General features: G+C 41.2%; 1 protein-coding gene across 1 annotated transcript; it reads left to right on the top strand.

The window, feature by feature from the left end:
* The first annotated feature begins 270 nt into the window (after nt 1-270).
* Nucleotides 271-21,278, top strand: stxbp1a (syntaxin binding protein 1a). The gene is made up of 19 exons (XM_030767964.1): nt 271-307; nt 10,913-10,962; nt 11,259-11,340; nt 11,664-11,740; nt 12,257-12,335; nt 12,653-12,756; nt 13,888-14,036; nt 14,190-14,274; nt 14,465-14,595; nt 14,865-14,972; nt 15,224-15,284; nt 16,284-16,349; nt 16,563-16,643; nt 17,133-17,271; nt 17,406-17,515; nt 17,740-17,841; nt 17,947-18,032; nt 19,091-19,245; nt 21,169-21,278. The coding sequence occupies exons 1-19, from the start codon at nt 271-273 to the stop codon at nt 21,276-21,278; spliced, it is 1,812 nt and encodes a 603-aa protein (XP_030623824.1).
* The last annotated feature ends 706 nt before the right edge of the window (nt 21,279-21,984 follow it).

Here is a 21,984-nt window from a genome sequence, read left to right as displayed (position 1 = left end):
TTCATTGGTCTTTGCCAGTGGAATCATTGATAGAAATCAGCTTGTGGTTTAACTGCACTTTCACTGTTACGTCCACAGTAAGGGGTCTTGACAATACTCTACAAGGCAAAGGGAGGGGCGGGGACGCAGTGACGCTGCCTCTCCAGTCGAATCTCCGCAGTCAGCTGCGATGTGAGGTGCGCACCCTCGTTCTAGCAAAGACAGGCTGGAGCACAGCAAGGGAAAGAGGGAGGAAATAGACAAGAGTACGGGCGATCGTACAGGAGCATCATGGCACCCATCGGATTAAAGGCGGTGGTCGGGGAAAGTAAGAGCATCATGTTATTTCTTCTCTGTCTATACTATTTAAGTAGGTTATCTTGTGGTCAGATGGCGAAGAATCAATTTCAGGGGTTCTTATGGGCCGACGCGTGAGTCCCCCGTGTGGGTGCGTATTTGGTCCTCTTGGATGCGGCTGGTTTTTGCTTTGCTATTGTGCAGCCGTGCTGAGCTGTGTAACTGGGATGTACAGCTAGAACCTTACTCACGGGGATCCATCGTTGCGGAAGCGCATTAGTGATTATTTTCTGTTTTACCCACAATCTTTTTTCTTTAAAATAGAGACCCTCTTTTGTCGTGAAATAGAAAAAAAACAGAAACGCCCTTCTTTCAAATGGAATTCAAAGTAGCCTATACATTTTGCGGCGTTATTTTCTAAAGGCGCTGAATTTATCATTGTAACGTCGGTATATTTTTATTAAATTTATTATAAAACGTTTGAAAATTGTCATATTGAGAATATCGGTATATTTATACTCATAGCAGGTTTCCCTACGTTTTTGTACGTCTCCGTTTCGGCAAAGCCTCACCCAAAAGATTGATCGCCAGTGCAATAGATTACGTTGCGTAAAAACTCCAACTGGTTGAACCCATCACACCAGGAAGTTATCTTAATTTCGAGATAAATATGTTTCTCTGATCATTTAGATGTGCATCGTTTAATGGCGGAATGGTGCGTCCTCCATGGAAGAGTGGAGTAGAATAGAGGAAAAGGCAGAACAGTAATACGCATTCGTCAATGCAGGATAATTTCCGTTTTCCAGACATAGCGTTAAATTGCATGTGAATTCATTCCTGCTCAGACCTGGACAATGAAATGCGAGAGAATCTTCGATTTTAGCCCTATTGCTTTGTACAAAATGCATTAGCTAGTAATGGTGTGTTGGTGTGTGTGTGTGAGAGAGATAGAAAGAGAGAGAGAGAGTCATTACCGTGTAGGCTGCAGCTACGACCATCCAAGGTTTTTTTCTGATATAAATAACAGTTTTACCCCCCCACCCCAGATCCCCAGGGACTAGGAGCCTTGTGTGCGTGTTGTGTTCTAGGAGTGTGTAAACACTTGACACCGGGATGGAAGCCTGACAACGTCAAAAGAGAACAGACCACCCAGTTTGATAGGGAATCCTGTTTCATTTACAGTAGTTCTGTTGAATAAACGTGCAAGCCAAATCTGCGAAAATTAACTACTAGTATTTCATGTCTGTGTCGTCCTTAATGGTTTACGCCTTTATATCTATGACAGAGACGGCCTAGTGCAATGATGTAAAACCAGACAGGACGATATCCTCTTAATGGTTGTTATGTTGCATATGAGGCCACGGAGGCAAACGAAGGTCTTGTAGGCACAACGGGGTCTTAATGTATCCATGAGCTTTCTCAAACACTATAAATGTACGATGTAATGAAAGAATTTGTCAGTAATGTAATGCCATATTAAAGCAGAAGGCCAAAGGACGCGGATTTGTTTCTGTGTCACAGATGTGTGGAACCCATTAACTTATAAACTAATCAGTCATCACCTGTGTTAAGACACCAGTGGTCGTTAATTTTCCACAACAGTAATGATAGATAGATAGATAGATAGATAGATAGATAGATACATAGATAGATAGATATTTCCTCCATTAACATCAAAATGAAATTAACATAGTGATAATGGTGTCTCAAACCCATAGCAGTTCTGGTTGTACTTGACAGGGCGTTGAGATTTTCCATCCGGTTGCCTGTGGCTGCTGCATAATGGTTGAAAGAGAAACACGCGCTCTCTTCCTATGGTTGAAACACGATCACTTACATGTGAGCGTGCCGGACAGGCTCTGTAGCACGGAACACCTGTGCGATGTTTGATTTGCCCGCGATGATTAGTGGGGTGACTTGATGTAGTTTCGATGGAGGAGAAGCGACGTGACTGTCGTTGTGCAGCAGACTGTACGCGCAGCTGGGGGATGGGAAGGTAGTGATTTTTCTACCAGAGGGAGATTCAACGACGTTGACAAAGGGTCAAGGGATTAATAAGGCAGATGAAGGAGTGTTTCCTGGACATTAAGATGTATCAGAAATTATCGTTACGTGTGTGAGACAAAGTCATCAGGACTGATTAATGAACGAGCATTCTTTCGACGAATATAAGCTAATCAGTTCGCACATTTTGGCAAATATGCTTGTTTGCGTAATTGTATGATCGCATAATAAAATGTCACAGGAAAACATGTAGCCTATGTGAAGACCTAATGAAGGACTGTTGCCTACACACTGTCTTCACTGCTGTACAGATCCTTTACAATCTGGTGCTATGCACCTGAACTAATCTGTCACGATACTGCTCTCCTAACAACGTCCACCTGGACACAGTATAAATAAAAACGCTGTTACATCTCTATGAAACGTGGTATCATGGCAGCGTTTGTGGTCACACATCTCCCCTTCAGCACTGGTCGGCAGAATCACTGATAATCCTCAATAAAACTGATTTAACAGCCTTATGTTAATCCATGTGGGAATAACAGGAGTATGTTGATTATAGATAGCAATTTAGGATGGCATTTTCCCTCTTATCCGTATTTTGTTATTTTGCCGTCACAGCAGCATTCGGCATGACTCATACAGTCAGGTTTTAAATCATATTATTTGGATTCAATATTTTATACACTTCGAAAGCAAACGAAAGCAGATAGCTGGTGTATGTTGGATGAAATTAAGAACAGGATACTAGACCACAGTTTTATCCATGTCTTAGACAGCCTCGTTAATTTGTTTTATTCATTTTTATGAATGAATTCTCTATCCATGAGTATCATGCATTTCTAATGTTTTCCAAAATGATTACAGAAGAATACACAACAGTTAAGAAAAATTTTTCTTCAGTTCCCAGTAAAATAAATTGCCCGGAATATTACAGCCATACGACATTCAAGATATCACTGGTCATTTTTGTATTAATATACATGAAGAACACTGTAGTGCTTTAATGTTTGGCTCTAGTTAACATTTTTGTATAACATGCCCACACACGCACATACACAAACACACACACATGCTGAAGAGCTGCCCATGTCCCACTGTATGTATGTATGTGTCCTACAGCATCCTAAGGCTCACCACCAATCTCTCATCTAAATTTTCAATCTTTACGAATGCTTTAGCTCTAACATTACTTTTATAAATGAACTGACACTGAATAACATAGAGTCTTCAATAGCAACAAAGAGAAAAACTTTGTCCTACACGGCTGAGCGCAAGTATATAACTTCAGTCAGAACTCAAAGGGAAATAAGTCAGTCTCTCCTTCAGTGTCTACCAGCAGGCGTTCACAGTCTCAGTGACCTTGAATATTTTTTTTTTCTATTTCGTGTTGCCATATGATGTAGTATGTGTTTTGTAAACATACAAGGAACACTTTTTTTTTTTTGTGGTGTCACACTGCTGATACTTCTATCCTATAATAGCAATTTAAAATAACAGTCCTGCCATAACCAATGTCCTTATTATTAAAATGAAAGAGTTGGCATTGGTCTCCATTTCTCCTCCTACTCACCACATTATCAGATCTCCTCCACACAGCGCCCAGCAGACAGATTGAACACATGCGTGTGTGTATAAATATAACAGCTCAAGAAATAAGAATGCTTTTTTCAGAATCGTGCTGTCTGTCAGCCAATCTGTTCATGCCAAAGGAAAGAAGTAAAAGGACAACAGAGGATGCAGACATGGTTGAAAAGCAGGTCAGAGGAGAAGAAGAGAACAAAGAAATGAAAGAGAGAATGAAAGAAGTGAGAGTCTGATGAAAATGTGGTCTTCATTGAGGAAGACGCTTTAATTCACAGAGAATTCTGTCCTGATAGAGTTCTAAATGCTTTTGGGATGACAGAAGCTCTGTCAAGACTTAATACTTCTCTGCAACCTCTGCATGATGGCACAATCAGGTTCTTAGTGTGCTCTCTCAACTGAGCAGAAAGAGAGAGGAAGAAAGAAAGAGAGCGAGAGAGAGAGAGAGAGAGAGAGAGAGAGAGAGAAGGGAGAGAGAAAACAACAGGAATAGAATTCATATTAGGCAACCAGGGTGTTGCACACCCTGGTTATAATACAATGCATCACTGGCCTTTCCTCAGTCAATTTCAGCATAGGTCCTGTTTTTTTTATTTTTCATTATCATCACACAGGAGTGCTCCATACATGAGTCTTAATATATGAAACATGCTGTGTAGTAGCCCACAATGAGGCTGTAGAATATATTGTATTCCTACAGCCAATGTTCTCCCATTTAGTAATTAAAAAAAAAGTATTTATTGGCACAAGGTGTCTTTAGAGTCTAAAGATTTAGACAACAGTGATGAAATCAGAAACAAGAAATCAAGTGTTAACTTCCAAATCGTTTCCAAATGTTTTTGTGAATGCTCTGTATATTACACTGCTCTGTATATAACACACTGACAATACCTTGCTGTCCTTTGACGGTTAATCTTTTATGAATCTGTATCACCGACTTCGTTTGGAATGGAGATCTGACTGAACCATAGATTGCATCCAAGGAATTGCCTTCAGTGTTGATTTCATGGTGCCATAAAGGAAATTCATGCCTTACACTTCCATCCCTGCACCAGGGGTCTGCCGCATCACCATGAAAATGAAAATGAGTTTATAGATCGGGGGACAGATACATCGCGTGATTGGGTGTGATATCGTATCCCTAATGTGAACAATACCTGCAGAGAAACACCTCATGTTTACTTTATTTAGTTAGCTTTACTTCTATGTTACAGAACTTTTTTCTTGTGCTTCTTCATGTAAGAAAGTTCATGTCTAATAAGCAAGTTAGTATTCTATGGATAAAACTAATTATAATGGATGTCAAAAAAGTTTCTAAAAGGCATGTTTTACGGTGAGAAATATGCTCTCTTATGCACACAGCGTAAGACCTTTTCTACTAAGAATAATTTTACTGATATGAGATTTGTCAGTTGGCAGTCTGGATACACAAAAACAGATGCCGTCTATCTCAATGTTTCGTGCAGATGTCTAATTCTTTCGTACAAGTTATATAATACTGTACTCAGAAACCAAAGAAGCACTCATTTTTAATTTGAACATGGTGTTGCAATTGGGCATTATAAAAAATGCATAGGTTGAGCTCCCACACGTTTCCGAATGGCCGAACAACAAACGGGAGAAAGCTATGCAGATTGGAATTGTTTTTACCACATATAATTATGATTTGATAATGTTATTATCTGTTTTCAATGATTTCAATACATCATGTATTAATTGTTTTGTTGTTTGGAGTGGTAATGACCGGTTGATAATCATCAAGTGGTGCCAGATGGTTATTAGACAGCAGAGACATTTTTCAAAGCCAGAAAGCATTTGCGATGGTAATGTTAGCATTATTGCAAGCCATCAGAAAACCATGGAAATAAATTATTATTCCTAATAATGGTGGAATGGCATCAAAATGGCGTGAGAGCCACTGTAAAGCAATCTCAATCTGTCTGAATTATGGTGGAAAATGTTCCTTGTGACCGAAAACCTTGCTTATAGAGCCTAATAGAACATCTTGACCCTTGACCCTTGACCCTTGACTCAAACAGTGAGGATAAAACTTCCTGTGTCATGTCTTCTTGGAGCATCAGCGTTATGTTCTCAGTCAGGGACGGAGGGCGCTGATTGGTCGAGTGGCTTAAGGAGTGAGAGATGAGGCTGTTGCGTAATGACTCAGCAGGCTGATGTCTTGCACTAGGGGGACAGCAGACTCACAGTTCAGTGTATGCAAGAGTGTGTGTGTGTGTGTGTGTGTGTGTGTGTTTGTAGGTTTGAAGAAGAGGCTCAGTCAAATAGACATCCTTTCTCAGTTCCTTCATTCACAGTGCTCAGCTGCCATTATAGGACATGATCAATTATTAATTTTGAGAAGCCCCACATAAATGGATGTTTCATCAAATAAAGTATATTAAAACTAGCCTTCCATGTTAATAATGTGGCATATTTTCTTCAGTGATTTTTCAATGACATAAGGAGCATTGGAGGGTACAGGGGAAATAGGTGCTGTCCCTTTAAGATCAGGGATGGTCAAATCCTCTGAGACTAAGATGAAAAGTGGGTCATGAAATCAAAGGCAAGAGCCCCAAGGGATGTAGGAAATCAAGGGTTAAATCTACAGCGCTGACAGACTGGAATATATGAGGGACTCAGGGTCATATAGTGTAATGCTCTCCACTCACCCACTGTTTTCATGCGCTTTTGTCAGGTCAGATGCTGATCCCTTTACTCATTTTTCTTTACGCCCAGCAACATTTTAATTGAGAGATTTTTTTGTTTGTTTGTTTGGGACATGACTATGCCGAAATGTATAATCCTTCAGTGGGAGAAATCCTATAACTAGGCATCTAGGAAAGAGGACAGCTGGTCATTAGGTTTCAGCAGTGCATTTTGCACCCCAGTGAGAACATCTGTACCTCTCTCTACCTCATCTCTCTTTCCCCTTTATGACTGACTCTAAACTGGGCCGGAGATGTGCTAAAGTACAGAGTAGAAATTACCACCATCCAAAAGATGAACTGTTACCGCGCTCTCGTTGAGGAGAGGCATGTAATTTTTTTTTTTTTCAACAAAGCTGCGGTGACTGCAAATGCACACTGGCTCAATAGATGAACGCATTTTTTTTTTTTTGCCAATGACCTGTTGTTTGGAACTTACTGATTAGATTACATAATCTGTCTAAAGGCTGTGCCCCAGACAGTCAGATAACCAGACCATGGAGGTTATTTAATCTTTTCTTACAGATATGGGTTCTAGTCTAAACAGATGCTTTGCTTTTTCTTCCAAATCTGAGAAGGCTGGAAATGTGGATAATAAGCTAACGGCTTTGCTGCCCACGTAGTGGAGTTTTACTGTATTGCTTGCACTTGCCAATCTGAATTTGGTTTAAGTTTGATTTAAAACTGGTTAAAACAGACGCAGCCAACTCGTCCTGCAGCTGAGGTTCTGATTGTCAAAGCTGTGAGCAGATCCTGCCCTGTGGATGACACTGCATGTGTGTATATGTGTGTGTATGTGTGTGTGTGTGTGTTTGCACAGGTCAGTCTCCGCACACAAAGCTTAGCTTGGGCTTTGTGGACTTGTATTGTACTTCCAAACAGGGAGGTGAAGGAAGGGGAGAGCAGTTCCTGCAGCTGTTCCCCACCAAATTCTTTGATGACCCTCTCTCCCTTCAATCTCTCTGGTGTTTAACTCTTGGGTAACCCTAGTCATTTCCTTCCGTGTCTATTATGAGGAAAGTTGAAGGAATAGAGGGACATAAATGGGTTACTGCCCTCCAATAAATAGCTATAGGCACAAAAGAACATGAATACAGTACGCCTTCAATATAAAACAGACTCTCCACAGCAAATAGCCAAAACCCTAATCGCATAAAACAGAAAAATATAAGAAAGGACATGGTACCAGCAGCGGTGTCAATGCAAAATCTCTGCTCAGCACTGCACATAAAATTTTCACATTTGGTCCCCTCCCCCTAACACTGTTATGGATCTAATGCTTGTGGCTATAATGCCTACCAATTTTGTGCTAGATTTCTCTCTCCATGCTTTGAGCGGAAGTGTACTATAAATTGTTTTAAATGAAACAGAAGAGCCTTTTGCTGACAGAATGATTAAGCATTTGTCTATGCCATCCCACGCTCTCTTGTACGGTCCTGAAAAATTGGTTTGGCCACGCAACGAACCACCTGCAGAGAAGATCTGTGCTCTCTTTGGCTGAGCCTTTCCCTCTGTATTTGAACACAGTCATGCAGCTTTTCATGCATTCAGCACCTCACTCTGCTACCACAGCGCCCCCCCCCCCCCCCTCCATCTCTCTGAGATGGTACCTTCCACAGTCTCAGTGATGTGGAAGCAGAGGCACAGACAGGGTGAACTGAGGGTATTGCAGGGGGATACAGCACGTAAGCATTGGCATCCTCAGGAGATAGCACTGAATGACAAGACTCGTCGCTCACCCCCTAAAGGCACAACCATGTGAGGTCATTAAACCTAAACCAAAATCTATATATATATATATTGAGTCACTGAGAGAATGATTTACTAAAACTATTTGATTATATTATATCTAAGGTTCCTACCCTCTATTTCTATAGAGAAATTTAGTACCTCCAATGGACAGATCTAGAGAGATATGAGTGAGAGAGAGAGTGAGAGAAAGCGCAAATCTGAGTGTCCTTCAACACTGTTATGACTCACTTGGCATTCTTGACCAAAGTGAGAGATGGTGGGATTCTGTGTGGTGGAGTGAAATTTTACTGAGATTAGAAAGGAAATTTTAAGATTTTGAGGTAAAATAAATATTTGTTGATGATATAAGAGAGTGTGAGCTTAAGCCTTGAAAGAGAATGAAGAACGCTGATACATCTGGACAATATACATCAGAGTGGAGGAAGTCTTACCTGCCATGCCACTGTAGTGGGAATAAACATTTGGATATTTTGAACATGAATAACTTTTTTTTTTTTTTGCTTTTTGCTTTGGTGTAAAATAAGACAGCACACCGTTTTGATCTGATGACAGCTCACTTCTTACACCCAGTGAATGTATATTCATTTTACTGAGATGTCTCCCCAGTTCCAAAGAGCCATTAATCTCTGCAGTCTTCCCGTAGCCACACTCCACATTTGATCGGCTAAATAATCCCTTGGATTCCAAACACACATAAATGTTGCTTTGCGCTGAGGAGCTTAGCAGAGTCTAACGGCAAGGGTACAAATGTCAAACAGCAAACAGATTCTAAGTAAATTTATTACGATGCTGCAGCAGATGGCTAAACTACAGATCTGGCTAATATCGGCCCGGCTAAACAGACAGTTGTCCCTTTAGCTTGATCCCTGATGATAGGATTACATACATGAGGGCAAATAAAATGGAGATCAGCCAAAGCGTAGCGGCACAAACAAATATACGAAGTAAAACATATAAATGACTGATATTATTTATTGAAATTTTCCAGCTCAAAATGATCCTGTGTTTGTGAAACACTGGCCTGTCCATATGTTGTATAGAGTGAAATCCACATGAAATCTCACGGTCAGAGCGGAAGCAGAGCCGTGACAAAGGGATCTCAGATCTTTTGATTTTTTTTTATTGACTTAAATATTGATTTTGTTTTCGTGGTTTCGCCCACCAGATTAATCCAGCTTGCTTTTCTTGACTGCTATAATCTGACAGCCTGCTGTTTTTTTTTTGTTTTGTTTTTTTTTGTCGACATTGCTCTCGGCCTTGTACACAATTTGTGCACAGTCCTTGACCTAAAGCAATAGACCTGTTCCCCCGTGACTTCCTTTTTTGGCAACACTGCATCCCTGTGACTTTTCACTGTATCTCCAAACGTCTGCTTTCCTTGGACACACTAGACCAGCAAACGAAAGAACAGACTCAGAAGCACCTTCAGTAGATGAACAGGAAAAAGCAATTAACACTTTGTCCTGTGAATATATTGTAATGTAAAATTAATAGTGCAACAGGCAAGCAGTGTTGATGTTTCCTTAGAACCATATTTCTTTGCATTATCAAAACTATAAATTCTTTAAGTATAATATATTGTGAACCCAATGCACTGTAACATCTTTACTGAGGTAATAACACGGCATTGAAGCATTATAAATGCTGCATTGACTTGAAATAATATCATGAGTCATGTTCATCGAATTTGATGATAGTAGTTGGGTAAAAGCGCACGCACACACACACGTGCATATACACTGTTGGGGGCTTTAGGCGTGGGAAACAGCCATATGCTGTCTCTTGGAACGATATCATCACGGTCACCACAGTGTGTGCAGGCGCACACACACAAACAGATGCACACATATACACAGACACACACTGTGTGTGTGTGTGTGTGTGTGTGTTTGTGTGACAGAGAAAGGAGGAGAAAGAGAGAGAGAGAGAGAGAGAATCTCTCTGTGTGTATTTGTGTTGTATTATGTTGTTGAGCTGGAATCTATGTTAGTTTTAATCCATGTTAACGTCAGGACCAGTGAGCACACCAAGGCTCAGATGTGACACACACCACACACACACACAGACACACAAACACACACACACACACACACACACACACACACACACACACAGTGTAAAATGTTTACGTCAGACCTGGCATGGATGTATTGATGTTGGTAAATGTTCCGATTAGCCTTTAAATTTGATAGTAATTGTAAGAGAGAAAGAAACACTCTTTCAATGGCACTGATAACAGAGCTGTGATAGGATGTGTCAGCACATTCATTTGTCTGTGGTATTAATCGCCCTCATTAGGAAGGGAAACACTCTGCCTTTTGTTACTGATGCTCACTAACCATTCATCTGTGCTGTTGTCTGGTATTACACATGCATCTCATGCATATGTGTCTAGCCTCTTAGGTGAATGTTTAGTGTATTGAAGCATTTGTGACATAGCATTATGAAAAAGAGGGAGTTGTTTTTTTTAGCTTACTGGTATTGCCAAGATGAAGAACTCATCTGGGTTGTAAGTCTCTTACTAAAGAAAGTGGCTGAATATATTTGACTTTGTCCACAATCAGCTGACACTGAATGCTCTTCTCTCGCAGAGATTATGAACGATGTCATCAAGAAGGTGAAGAAGAAGGGAGAATGGAAGGTGAGAGGAACAGAGCTGTATTTATCTATTCATTATGGAAGGCCAACATCTCCTAACCTTACCTTTTCACTTATTCCTCTAAACCAACATCACACTTGCTTTTCTATATGCTAGGTCAACAGCTGAATCAGTGACTGTTACACAATTGATTCTGAGATAATAGTGTATTTTGAAACATTTTACTTATTTTTCATGTTAGGAAAAGGGGATCATTTGGTTATGTTTCAGTCTTGTCTGATGCTTGCCTTCATTCATTTTCTCACCTGTCTCTCTCTCTCTCTGTCGTGTCCTGTAAGGCCCTGGTGGTGGACCAGCTCAGTATGCGGATGCTATCGTCCTGCTGTAAGATGACAGACATTATGACAGAGGGCGTTACCAGTGAGTACACTGCACCTATTGGCCATCCCAAGCTTCCATCATCCCAATCAATCCAACATGCACAAACAATCTTTCTTTCTTTCTTTCTTTCTTTCTTTCTTTCTTTCTTTCTTTCTTTCTTTCGTTCTTTCTTTCTTTTATGCCCAAGCACATTCTATCTTTTATTTTCTCTCTCAGCTGAAACTATCATCCCAAGGAAAAGCAAGAAGAGAAAAAAACCAATAAAATAGTTAAGGCCCATATGATTAAATAGCAAGAGAGCTAAATAGATAGACTACAATAAATAAACAGATGATTTAACATTGAACTGTGTGTCTCCTTAGTTGTTGAAGACATAAACAAACGGAGAGAGCCTCTCCCAACCCTGGAGGCCATCTACCTGATCACACCCACAGAGAAGGTACCGAGAATTCTTCTCTGATGTACCTACACAAATACAAGGAAATAATGAAAATGCTGAGTGGTTACACACACACACACACACACACACGCACGCACGCACACACTTACAAACAAACACATACAGATCTATTTACACACACCATTACGTAAAGTTCTAGGGCACTAACACAGAAAAACCCACACCACAGCACAATAATGTCTTTCACTCTCCTGTTCATTAGAGTCCACAATCAGCTTGGAAGCGAAGAGTTCACACTGTGCACAATGACCATATGTCATGCATTGTATGAAATGGCACAGCATCACCAAACACAGTGTTGATTCAGCCTACGCAAACAACCCACAATCCTCTATAACTGTGGCTCAGTGTAGCTACTATAGAAACAAAGATATAGGCTAAAAAACACAAAGACAGATGTGTACATCTATAGGCACACACACACACACACACAAACACACGCGCACACACACACTTTTACTAAACCATCATTCTTTTGTTTTGTTCTCCTTATAGTCTGTCCATACTCTTATTAATGACTTCAAAGATCCTCAGTCAGTCAAATACAAAGGAGCTCATGTGTTCTTCACTGATTGTGAGTATTGAGATGCTCTGCTATTCTACCATAGCTATAAATGCATTATTATCAGATATCACCAAGAGATCGTGCACACAGTGTGATACACAAAGTCAGATCCTACCATTAACTTACAAAGTAATAATCTGAAGCAATTCAGTACTTTGTTTTGCCACAGCCTATTAATTATTCAAAATGTTTGCATGATAAGACAGTGTTTATTTGTATTCACAGGAACACAGGACACTAAAAAACCTTCAGTGTTTATTTGATTCCTTTTCTCATTCATTTGGTATTTTTATGTGTGCACTCTAACCTCTGTTATTCCCATACAGCCTGCCCTGACCCCTTATTTAATGAGCTGGTGAAGAGTCGGGCTTCCAAAAGCATCAAGACTTTGAATGAGATCAACATCGCCTTCCTGCCGTACGAGTCCCAGGTGTGAAAACGACAGAGACAGACAGAAAGAGAGAGAGGGAGAGAGGGAGTGCAGTAGAGATCTCTCCAGAGCAGTGACAGTTACCAGGAGAGACCGATGAAGCGCTTGTCAGGGATTTTAGAGCTGTTTGCTGATAGAGACTTCCAGAAGTGCTCTGAGGCTGGGGCTGCAGTCTGACCCACACTACGTAGCTGATCCTGTCTGCTATGATTAATTCAGAAGAGTCAGTGTGGCTTTTTTTTGCCTCAAGCGTGATGCTGCAGCTCGCTGCCTCACAAACCCACCTTCAAAGCCCTGCATCATTGGCTTACTCAGCATCCGCAGCAAACAACAGCCAATCAGAGAAGGTTACGACACGGACCAGGCATCAAAGAGAGCACGTCTGTGGAGCAGAAGGACAGTCATGTGACCTTGTGCAGATGGGGAGTGGAGAATGGTTTTAGAAAGAGCTGTGATAAGATAGTATGAGAGAGAGGGAGAGAGAGGGTGTGTGTCTGTGTGAGTGCGTGTGTGTGTCTGTGTCTGTGTGTGTGTGACATAGAGACAGAGAGAGAGAGAGAGCGGGAGAGAGAGGCAGGGAGGGAATACAGGAAACACAAAAGCAGGAAGGAAGAAAAGACTGCAGTGACAGGCTGTCATTGCACATTGTCTTTCTGTGTAATGAATGAGCTAGCTTCGCCCTCAGAGCAAATGAGCACAGAGCCAATGTGTGGGGTCATAATGAAACCTAGATAATTCCACACATGAGTAGTCATGCACAGGGACACTAGAGGACAGAGCCGTTGCAGTGTCCTGCTGTCTTTTAGGTGCTGGCTCTCACAGTAAGATTCACTTAGACTTGAATAGAAGTGTCCAAATCTCCCATCATCCGTCCTTTATGGCCTTCATCATGCTGTAATGACTCTTCTTTATTTGTCATTGAATTTCTATATAGTCTTACAGTCACCTACTACAACTAAAGTGCTTGGAGTACTTACTTAAAGTTACAATGTTACACATTTTTATCGGCACATCATACAGTTACTAACTCCTACAGTGTCTATATCCTACCAGGATAATTTCTAGCCTCTAGCCATTTTACTTAAAATACATTATGTGTGTGTGGGTGTGTATGTGTGTGTATGTGTGTAGGTGTACTCTTTGGACAACCCTGACGCCTTCCAGAGTTTCTACAGTCCTCACAAAACCCAGCTGAAGAACCCAGTGATGGAAAGGTTGGCAGAGCAACTGGCCACTTTGTGTGCCACGCTGAAAGAGTATCCAGCAGTGAGATATCGAGGGTGAGACACACGGGGCCGTCACTCATTCGCCCAGTCTGAGTGGTTTTTTTCTCAATACACAGTTCATATCACTGTTACATGCAACCAGGGATCATGTCCATTTGTTGGCTTACTAATCATTTGTTTTCTTTGTTTGTCTGTCTGTTCACTCAGGGAGTACAAAGACAATGCCACACTTGCCCAGCTAGTGCAGGACAAACTGGATGCATACAAAGCTGATGACCCCACAATGGGAGAGGTAAGAGCTAAGGAGATATGAGATTCTTAAAGTAAGAGAAAAAAAGCAGTTTCATATAGAGACAGAAACTATGAAACTGTCGTAGGGAAAGGATTTGTGATGTTAATCAGAATATCAAGGTGTTTCATGAGCGATATCAGATGGTTACTTTAGAAAGGACACTATCTGTCAACCCTTCCTATCTTTTCAGGGTCCAGATAAGGCCCGTTCTCAGCTCATCATTCTGGACCGGGGTTTTGATCCAGTTTCCCCAGTTCTGCACGAGTTGACCTTCCAGGCTATGGGTTATGACCTGCTTCCCATTGAGAATGATGTCTACAAGTGAGAAGATTGCACAGCATGACTGATCTCTTATTATATGTCCAGAAAAATTCATTTTGATTGGACAGATAGGACAATAAAAATTAAACTGTGAGAATGATGTTTTTTTCTTGAGATTCCGCAGCTGTATCAGTTGAAAACGAGAATATTATGAGTCTAAACAGTTGCTCATAAAATGTGATTTTCTTTCGTGCATCACTCCTCTTTCACCAATATTTGCACTAGTCGTGACTTTTGTAAGAGTTATTTATTTCTCGGTTGCGTCTCAGGTATGAGACTAGTGGAATGGGAGATTCACGTGAGAAGGAAGTTCTTCTGCATGAGGATGATGACCTGTGGGTGTCGCTACGGCACAAACACATTGCAGAGGTGTCTCAGTGAGTGACTTCCTTCTTTCTTTCTTTCTTTCTTTCTTTCTTTCTTTCTTTCTTTCTTTCTTTCTTTCTTTCTTTCTTTCTTTCTTTCTCTCTCCTTCTGTGTCCCTGTCACTCCTGTTCTCTCCCCCTTTCCCTTTTTTCCCTTTGTCATCCTTTATGCTTGCTTTGAAGCACTGCAAATGATATACTGTCTTATTTTTCTGGAGTCTGTGATTTTTCTTTCTTTCTGTCTCTCTCTTTCTCACTCGTAGAGAGGTGACACGTTCCCTGAAGGAGTTCTCTGCCAGCAAACGGATGAATACTGGAGAGAAGGTAGGGGAGATAGTAGGAGAGTGTTGAATGAATACTGGAGAGAAGGTAGGGGAGATAGTAGGAGAGTGTTGAATGAATACTGGAGAGAAGGTAGGGGAGATAGTAGGAGAGTGTTGAATGAATACTGGAGAGAAGGTAGGGGAGATAGTAGGAGAGTGCTGAATGAATACTTGAGAGAAGGTAGGGGAGATAGTAGGAGAGTGTTGAATGAATACTGGAGAGAAGGTAGGGGAGATAGTAGGAGAGTGTTGAATGAATACTGGAGAGAAGGTAGGGGAGATAGTAGGAGAGTGTTGAATGAATACTGGAGAGAAGGTAGGGGAGATAGTAGGAGAGTGTTGAATGAATACTTGAGAGAAGGTAGGGGAGATAGGAGGAGAGTGTTGAATGAATACTGGAGAGAAGGTAGGGGAGATAGGAGGAGAGTGTTGAATGAATACTGGAGAGAAGGTAGGGGAGATAGGAGGAGAGTGTTGAATGAATACTGGAGAGAAGGTAGGGGAGATAGGAGGAGAGTGTTGAATGAATACTGGAGAGAAGGTAGGGGAGATAGGAGGAGAGTGTTGAATGAATACTGGAGAGAAGGTAGGGGAGAAAGCTGGAAGCTGTTTCTGAGCTGACTCATCATAACCTCCCTCTCAGCCTGGTGGAGGATTAATATTGATTTACTTACTGACACAGCACATGCACATTTCTGCTCCCTGATTGAGCCTTCTCTCTCTCTCTCTCTCTCTCTCTCTCTCTCTCTCTCTCTCTCTCTCTCTCTCTCTCTTTCTCTCTCTTTCTCTTTCTCTCTCTCTGTCTCAACCACACACAGACACACATGCACACACTCAGAAATTTCATTGTGGTGTAAAATGAAGAGCACTTTTAGTTTTTAATTGACCGAAGTGAAAGAGACACGGACGTCAGAGTGGTGCTTTATTTTACTGAGCAGATATATAAACAAGATTTGTGTGTGCCTTTTTTTTTATATATGACCTTTGTCTGTTCTTTCAGACCACTATGAGGGACCTCTCTCAGATGCTGAAGAAGATGCCGCAGTATCAGAAAGAGCTCAGTAAGGTGAGAGATGTCGTGTCATAAAGACTCGACTGGCACTCTCATTACGCTTTCAAACTTCTCTTGATCTCATACTAATTTCCCATCTAGCTGGCTTCATTCCAAAACACATATGACTGATATGAAATCCTAGCAGAGTATAATCCAGCGTGAAAAGCGCTTTGGTAAATCCAGAAGTCAGTGCTGTTAACCTTTAAACACTCTCTGTGTCTGCAGTACTCCACTCACCTGCAGCTGGCTGAGGACTGCATGAAGCATTACCAGGGCACTGTGGACAAGCTCTGCCGTGTAGAACAGGTATGCAGCAATGGTCTAAAATACTGCCACCAAGACAGGAGAGAAAGAGGGAAAAACCTAGCTTTTATGTCATGGATATAAGGAAACAACTTTCATGATCCAATGATGAACTGAGCCAGTCTGGTCTCAAAAACTTACAGTGAAGGAAGATAATGTTAGCATCCTGAAACCTAGCTGTACTGGCCAGTGGAGTGCATCGAACCTACATCTGTAGGAGCAAGAAAATGACAGTGAAAAGAGAAAGGAATAGACTTAACTAATAAGACAGTTTTAAATGAAGCTTTCTCATATACCGCAGTTCCACCACAATGATTTACTGCCCTTGACTTTTTCATTCACGTCAACCTTGAACACACATTGTAATAATGTAACACTTAATCATTTGAGTCATTTGTCAGGTTTGAAACAAACGTTAGTGTTGAGGGTTGTAGAAGTGGAAACCGTATTTTGGAGGTTTTTGAAGTCTTTGTTCTCTCTGTATGTTTGCAGGATCTTGCCATGGGCACAGACGCAGAGGGTGAGAAGATCAAAGACCCCATGAGGGCTATCGTACCTATTCTGCTGGACGCCAATGTCAGCACCTACGACAAGATCCGCATCATCCTTCTCTACATCTTCCTCAAGAACGGTAAGAGATAGAGAGACTCCGCACACACTCCATTACTTTTATGAGAGTTGGCAGCCATTTTAGCTTTTACCTAAGCTGGTCAGTCAGACCGTTTGCTCCGGCCATTTTGTGATGGTGTTTCCGTGGTAACTCAGGCATCACGGAGGAGAACCTGAACAAGTTGATCCAGCATGCACAGATTCCACCAGAGGACAGTGAGATCATCACCAACATGGCTCACCTGGGTGTCCCCATCATCACAGATGTGAATATTTCTTTCACTCTTTCTTTTTTATCTTTCTTTTCCTGACTCATTCACATACACTCTTTGTCATGGGATTTCCAGGTTTGCAAATGTCAGTGGAAATGTTGCATTAGATATATTACTGTTCCTAATAGGGTATGGTTAATTAAAGGTCACTATCATTATGCAGTCTTTTAATCTACACTAGTGTCTAATCTCTTCCCTCCATCTGTCTGGTGCTCTAGTCAACCCTGCGCCGGGGGAAGAAGATGGATCGTAAGGAGCGAGTGAGTGAGCAGACCTATCAGCTGTCTCGTTGGACTCCACTGGTCAAGGACATAATGGAGGTTAGTCTCACTCCTCGGTGTGCGTGTCTCCATTTAATATGGCATGTGTGTGTACTTATGAAGGTGTTTTTTTTTAAAATTATCACTGTATTGTGTTTTTTATAGGATGCTATCGATGATAAGCTAGACACCAAGCACTACCCCTACATCTCTACTCGCTCCTCTTCTTCCTTCAGCACCTCTGCAGTCAGGTACACACACACACACCACAACTTCCACATATTTTTTATATCCCATATTTTTTCTTTTTTTTTCTTTTTTTGATACAGTTATGAGTAAGCATGTTCGTTTGTTTTATTGCTGTAGCCATACTGAGGTTGAAGAGATTGCAATAAAATGTTTTGATCAATAGTCATTTGTACTCAGAGAGAGGAGGAGGAGGGGTTGCTTAGATCAATACTGTGATTGGTGGGAGACTGATGAGTGATTGCACCAAACACCATACGCTACTGCTCTCATAAAGGAGTGGACAGGAATATGGTCTTGCTAACAGTGTTAATGGTCCCACCAGAATGGTCAGCCCTTAGGACAAATGTTATAGGAGCTTTTCTCCACTACACGGTAGAGACCAGTAGTAGTACCATAATGTCTACTATCCTAGTAGTAGTGAGGTAGGGCGATGGGTGATGGGTTGACACACTGACCCCTTTACTTGTGAGATTATTGATCAGACTTCAGATCACTAGTGCTAATAGTGATTTCCTCTCTCATTACGCCTGTTATTGACTCTTTGGGACAGGAGGTGTTACACTCTAAAGGAGAGTGTGAATTACATTAGGCGGCAGGAGAAACAGACCACTAAGAGACATATGAATGGGGGAGGTCATTGAGTTTACTCATTCATATGTAAATGTTGTGATAACCACAAAGGTTGAGGGTGTGGGCAAATTATTGTTGAATATTATTTTTGAACCACTTACTGACACAGTCATGCATAATGATATTCATTAAATGAAACCTTCATATTAGGTGATAATGATCTTGCATCATCTTCCACCTTTCACAGATGTTCTAATGTTAAACGCAGAGTAACAGTACAGAATAGTGTTCAAACTTAGTAATAATACTTCCGCTACACATAATAAAAATCATTTTTGCAAAGTTGCTGCTGAACTAATGTGTTAATCAAGGCCAAAAAACACCATACAGATAATTATAGCATAATATTTTTCTGTGCTACTCAAGGTCTGTAATGCCTATTTTATGATGCAACAACCTCATTTTCTTCAATATTTTTCTCCTATGGCAGTGCCCGGTATGGCCACTGGCACAAGAATAAAACCCCCGGGGAATACCGCACGGGCCCTCGAGTCATGGTCTTCATTATCGGTGGAGCGTCCTTCAGCGAGATGCGCTGTGCCTATGAAGTCACACAGGCCAACGGCAAATGGGAGGCCATCATTGGTGAGTCTATAGCCAGGGGGTGCCTGCAGATCCAGTCTGGCAGAGGAGTGGGAAAAGAATGGTAGTAGTCTCATGTGACCAGATGATGCAATTGCTCTGCCAATCAGTGTCTGGTAAACTTTGTTCACCAGGAAGTTATCAAAACAGCTAGTTCGCTGGTGTCTACAGAAGCTTGCTGTGGTCCACATAAAGCAAAATATTAGTGAGAGTTTGTCAGATTTTGCCTCAAATTAAACGAAAGTACAGGTTAGTGTGTTTATCAAATGATTATGGTAGACAGATAGTTCTTAAACAAATACTGGACAATTTTTAAACACTGCAAGGGCATTCCTGATGGTGTTTTCCTAACTCTTACCATAAGGTCTACCAGACTCTGAGATTTCCACAGCTGGTTACATGAGACTATGGTGGTCATAGCTATGTATAAACTACATGTTAACTGTTCAGATTAATTAGTAATAATTAATTAATAATTAGTAAATCCCAGGTGAGCCATAGGGAACACAATTGGGCATTTTCCATTGAGCGTCTATGTCAGCTGAGATCACTGTCCCTCTCACCTTTTCCTAATGGTGACCGACAGTCAGGTGCCAGTGTAGTTGCAGGCATCTTTGAGCAGAGGATGCTCTCCTCTAACAGCATTATATTTATTACTTTACATTGCCATGCAGTTTGTAACAGGAATGGATGCAATGGTAGGTTTCAGATGTGTTGGAGGAAATATGTGTAAGCCTCATTGACTGAGGTGTCTGGTATGTCAGGAGGATGACTTATGAGCGATAATGGGAAAATTTGATTGAATTTGATTCGATCCTTCTAGAATATCCTTCTTCCCTAGAGGGGACACATTTTCAAATGCAAAACGTGTAACAACTCCAGTGCACCGTGTCACTCTTGCAGCTGTTGATACTCTATAACAGAGGTTCCCAACTGGAGGTTTGCGAATTTGTGAGATTGTGATGGAAATTTCAATGTCAAATTAAGTTCAACTAGTTGAAATCTCAATCACTTCAGGAAAATAATTTGGACTTGGATTGAATAATTTGGAAGCTGACAAAAAAGTTTGGGACCCAGTGCCCTATAGCACCAGTCAACAAAGACTGATTTATTACATTCTATAAATACAAGTACCACTTACATATGAACGTAAGCAATCCATGATCAGTATGAAATAGCATCACAACTTGATTAGTAACACACACACATACTGTGTCAGCAAAACAACTATTTTAGTACACTGCTTGCATGTTTGACTGTTCTCAAAAAGTGGCTTTTCAGTGTGTCCCTATATTTCTAGTCTTGTTTTCTCTGTGTTTTTAATATAGACTGTATCTGTGTCCAGATAGAAAATCTGTCCTGTGTACTTTTCTTGTGCTTATGGTACTGTCTTGTATTTTTGTGCTGTTATGTTTTTTAACTGTTCTTGAATTACAGCCAAGCCGCGTCTATTTTCGTAAGTCGGTTATTTGTATGTTACTGTGACGTGTGTGTAAATGTGTTTGTGTTCCTAGACCTTTTTTTTTTTTTATTGTGTGTCTTCCTCATTAAAACTGAATTACTTTTACACTACTCACCAATTTAGTAGACATCTACAATGTCCCATCTGGTTGATTTGGGAGCTATTTAGAGTTTCTTTGGAATAAAGAATCACTTCTGACATGCAAAATCCCCAACACTCAGGTTGAAGTAAATGGCAACAGGAAAAAAAAAAAAGAAAAAAAAACCCCTCAATATCTATCTTAGTTCTATCTCAATATGAAGACAGCCTTGAGGATTTTTGGTTTTGCTTTGTTTTTAGGGAGGTTAATAGCTATGGATGTGGGGAAATGGTTGTTTAACCCTTTTCTATCCCAAGATGGTGGCAGCAGTGGGGTGTGCTGTATGATGAAAACTGAGCGTGAAGCCACCTTTGTTCCTCCGCAGGTTCCACCCACATGCTCACCCCAACCAAATTTCTATCGGACCTGCGGCACCCCGACTTCCGAGAGTCCACTAGGGTGTCCTTTGAGGACCCTGATCCCTCAGACGATTGAGAGAGAGAGACAGAAAGAGAGAGGGAGGGAGACAGAAATCACACTGAAAAGTAAAGGCAGCCGCGCAAAGAAGCCCTTCCTGAACCCCCACAGTACAAGGGCTTTCTTTTTTTCTTTGTATTCCTTTTATACCACTTTTATACTGTGACTCCGCCCCCCCCCCCTTCAGGGATGAGTGTCCGGTACCTGCTTCATTGCATGAACCATCTGCCAATCTGGTTAGGCTCCGCCCTCAGCACGCCCAGGTCAATCGCTATCTCAAAGTGATTGAATGATGTACACTTTTTGCATAGGGGAATACTGGCACTGAAAATAGCACAATACTGTCTTGTTTGTTTATTTTGGCCTGCAGTGGTCAGAGCCTATCGAGAGAGGCTGCCATGCAACAGGAGTCCTGACCCCATCTCTGCTGAACCCCATTGTCTCTGCTGGGTGGATTAAATTGCCCTTATCCCCAAAAAGCCCTCATACCCTGTAGTGCCTCTTTGGGTGCTGAGGAGCTATTTTCATTCACCTTCCCAGAATTCATTTACTTGCACAGATTTAATCTACCCCTGAGAGTCATCATATTTTAAATAACCAACAGGGCAGTCACATTGATTTCTTTTCAGGTCAGGTCCTTTATTTGATATCAGATACTGAAGAAAAATGTTTGGTTTCTATTTATTTTCTCCCTTTTCCTTTAAATTCCAACTCCCTCAAACCA

The sequence above is a fragment of the Chanos chanos genome, chromosome 3, assembly GCF_902362185.1.
Source record: "Chanos chanos chromosome 3, fChaCha1.1, whole genome shotgun sequence".
In the NCBI taxonomy this organism is placed as follows: Eukaryota; Metazoa; Chordata; class Actinopteri; order Gonorynchiformes; family Chanidae; genus Chanos; species Chanos chanos.
This window is presented reverse-complemented; position numbering and strand designations above follow the sequence as displayed.

What these genes read in the sequence shown, in the direction of transcription:
- stxbp1a (XM_030767964.1), top strand. Translation starts at nt 271, where the DNA reads ATGGCACCCATCGGATTAAAGGCGGTGGTCGGGGAAA. An exon ending in ATGACCCCACAATGGGAGAG is followed by an intron (nt 14,275 to 14,464) that starts GTAAGAGCTAAG and finishes CTATCTTTTCAG; the next exon opens with GGTCCAGATAAGGCCCGTTC. An exon ending in CAAATGGGAGGCCATCATTG is followed by an intron (nt 19,246 to 21,168) that starts GTGAGTCTATAG and finishes GTTCCTCCGCAG; the next exon opens with GTTCCACCCACATGCTCACC.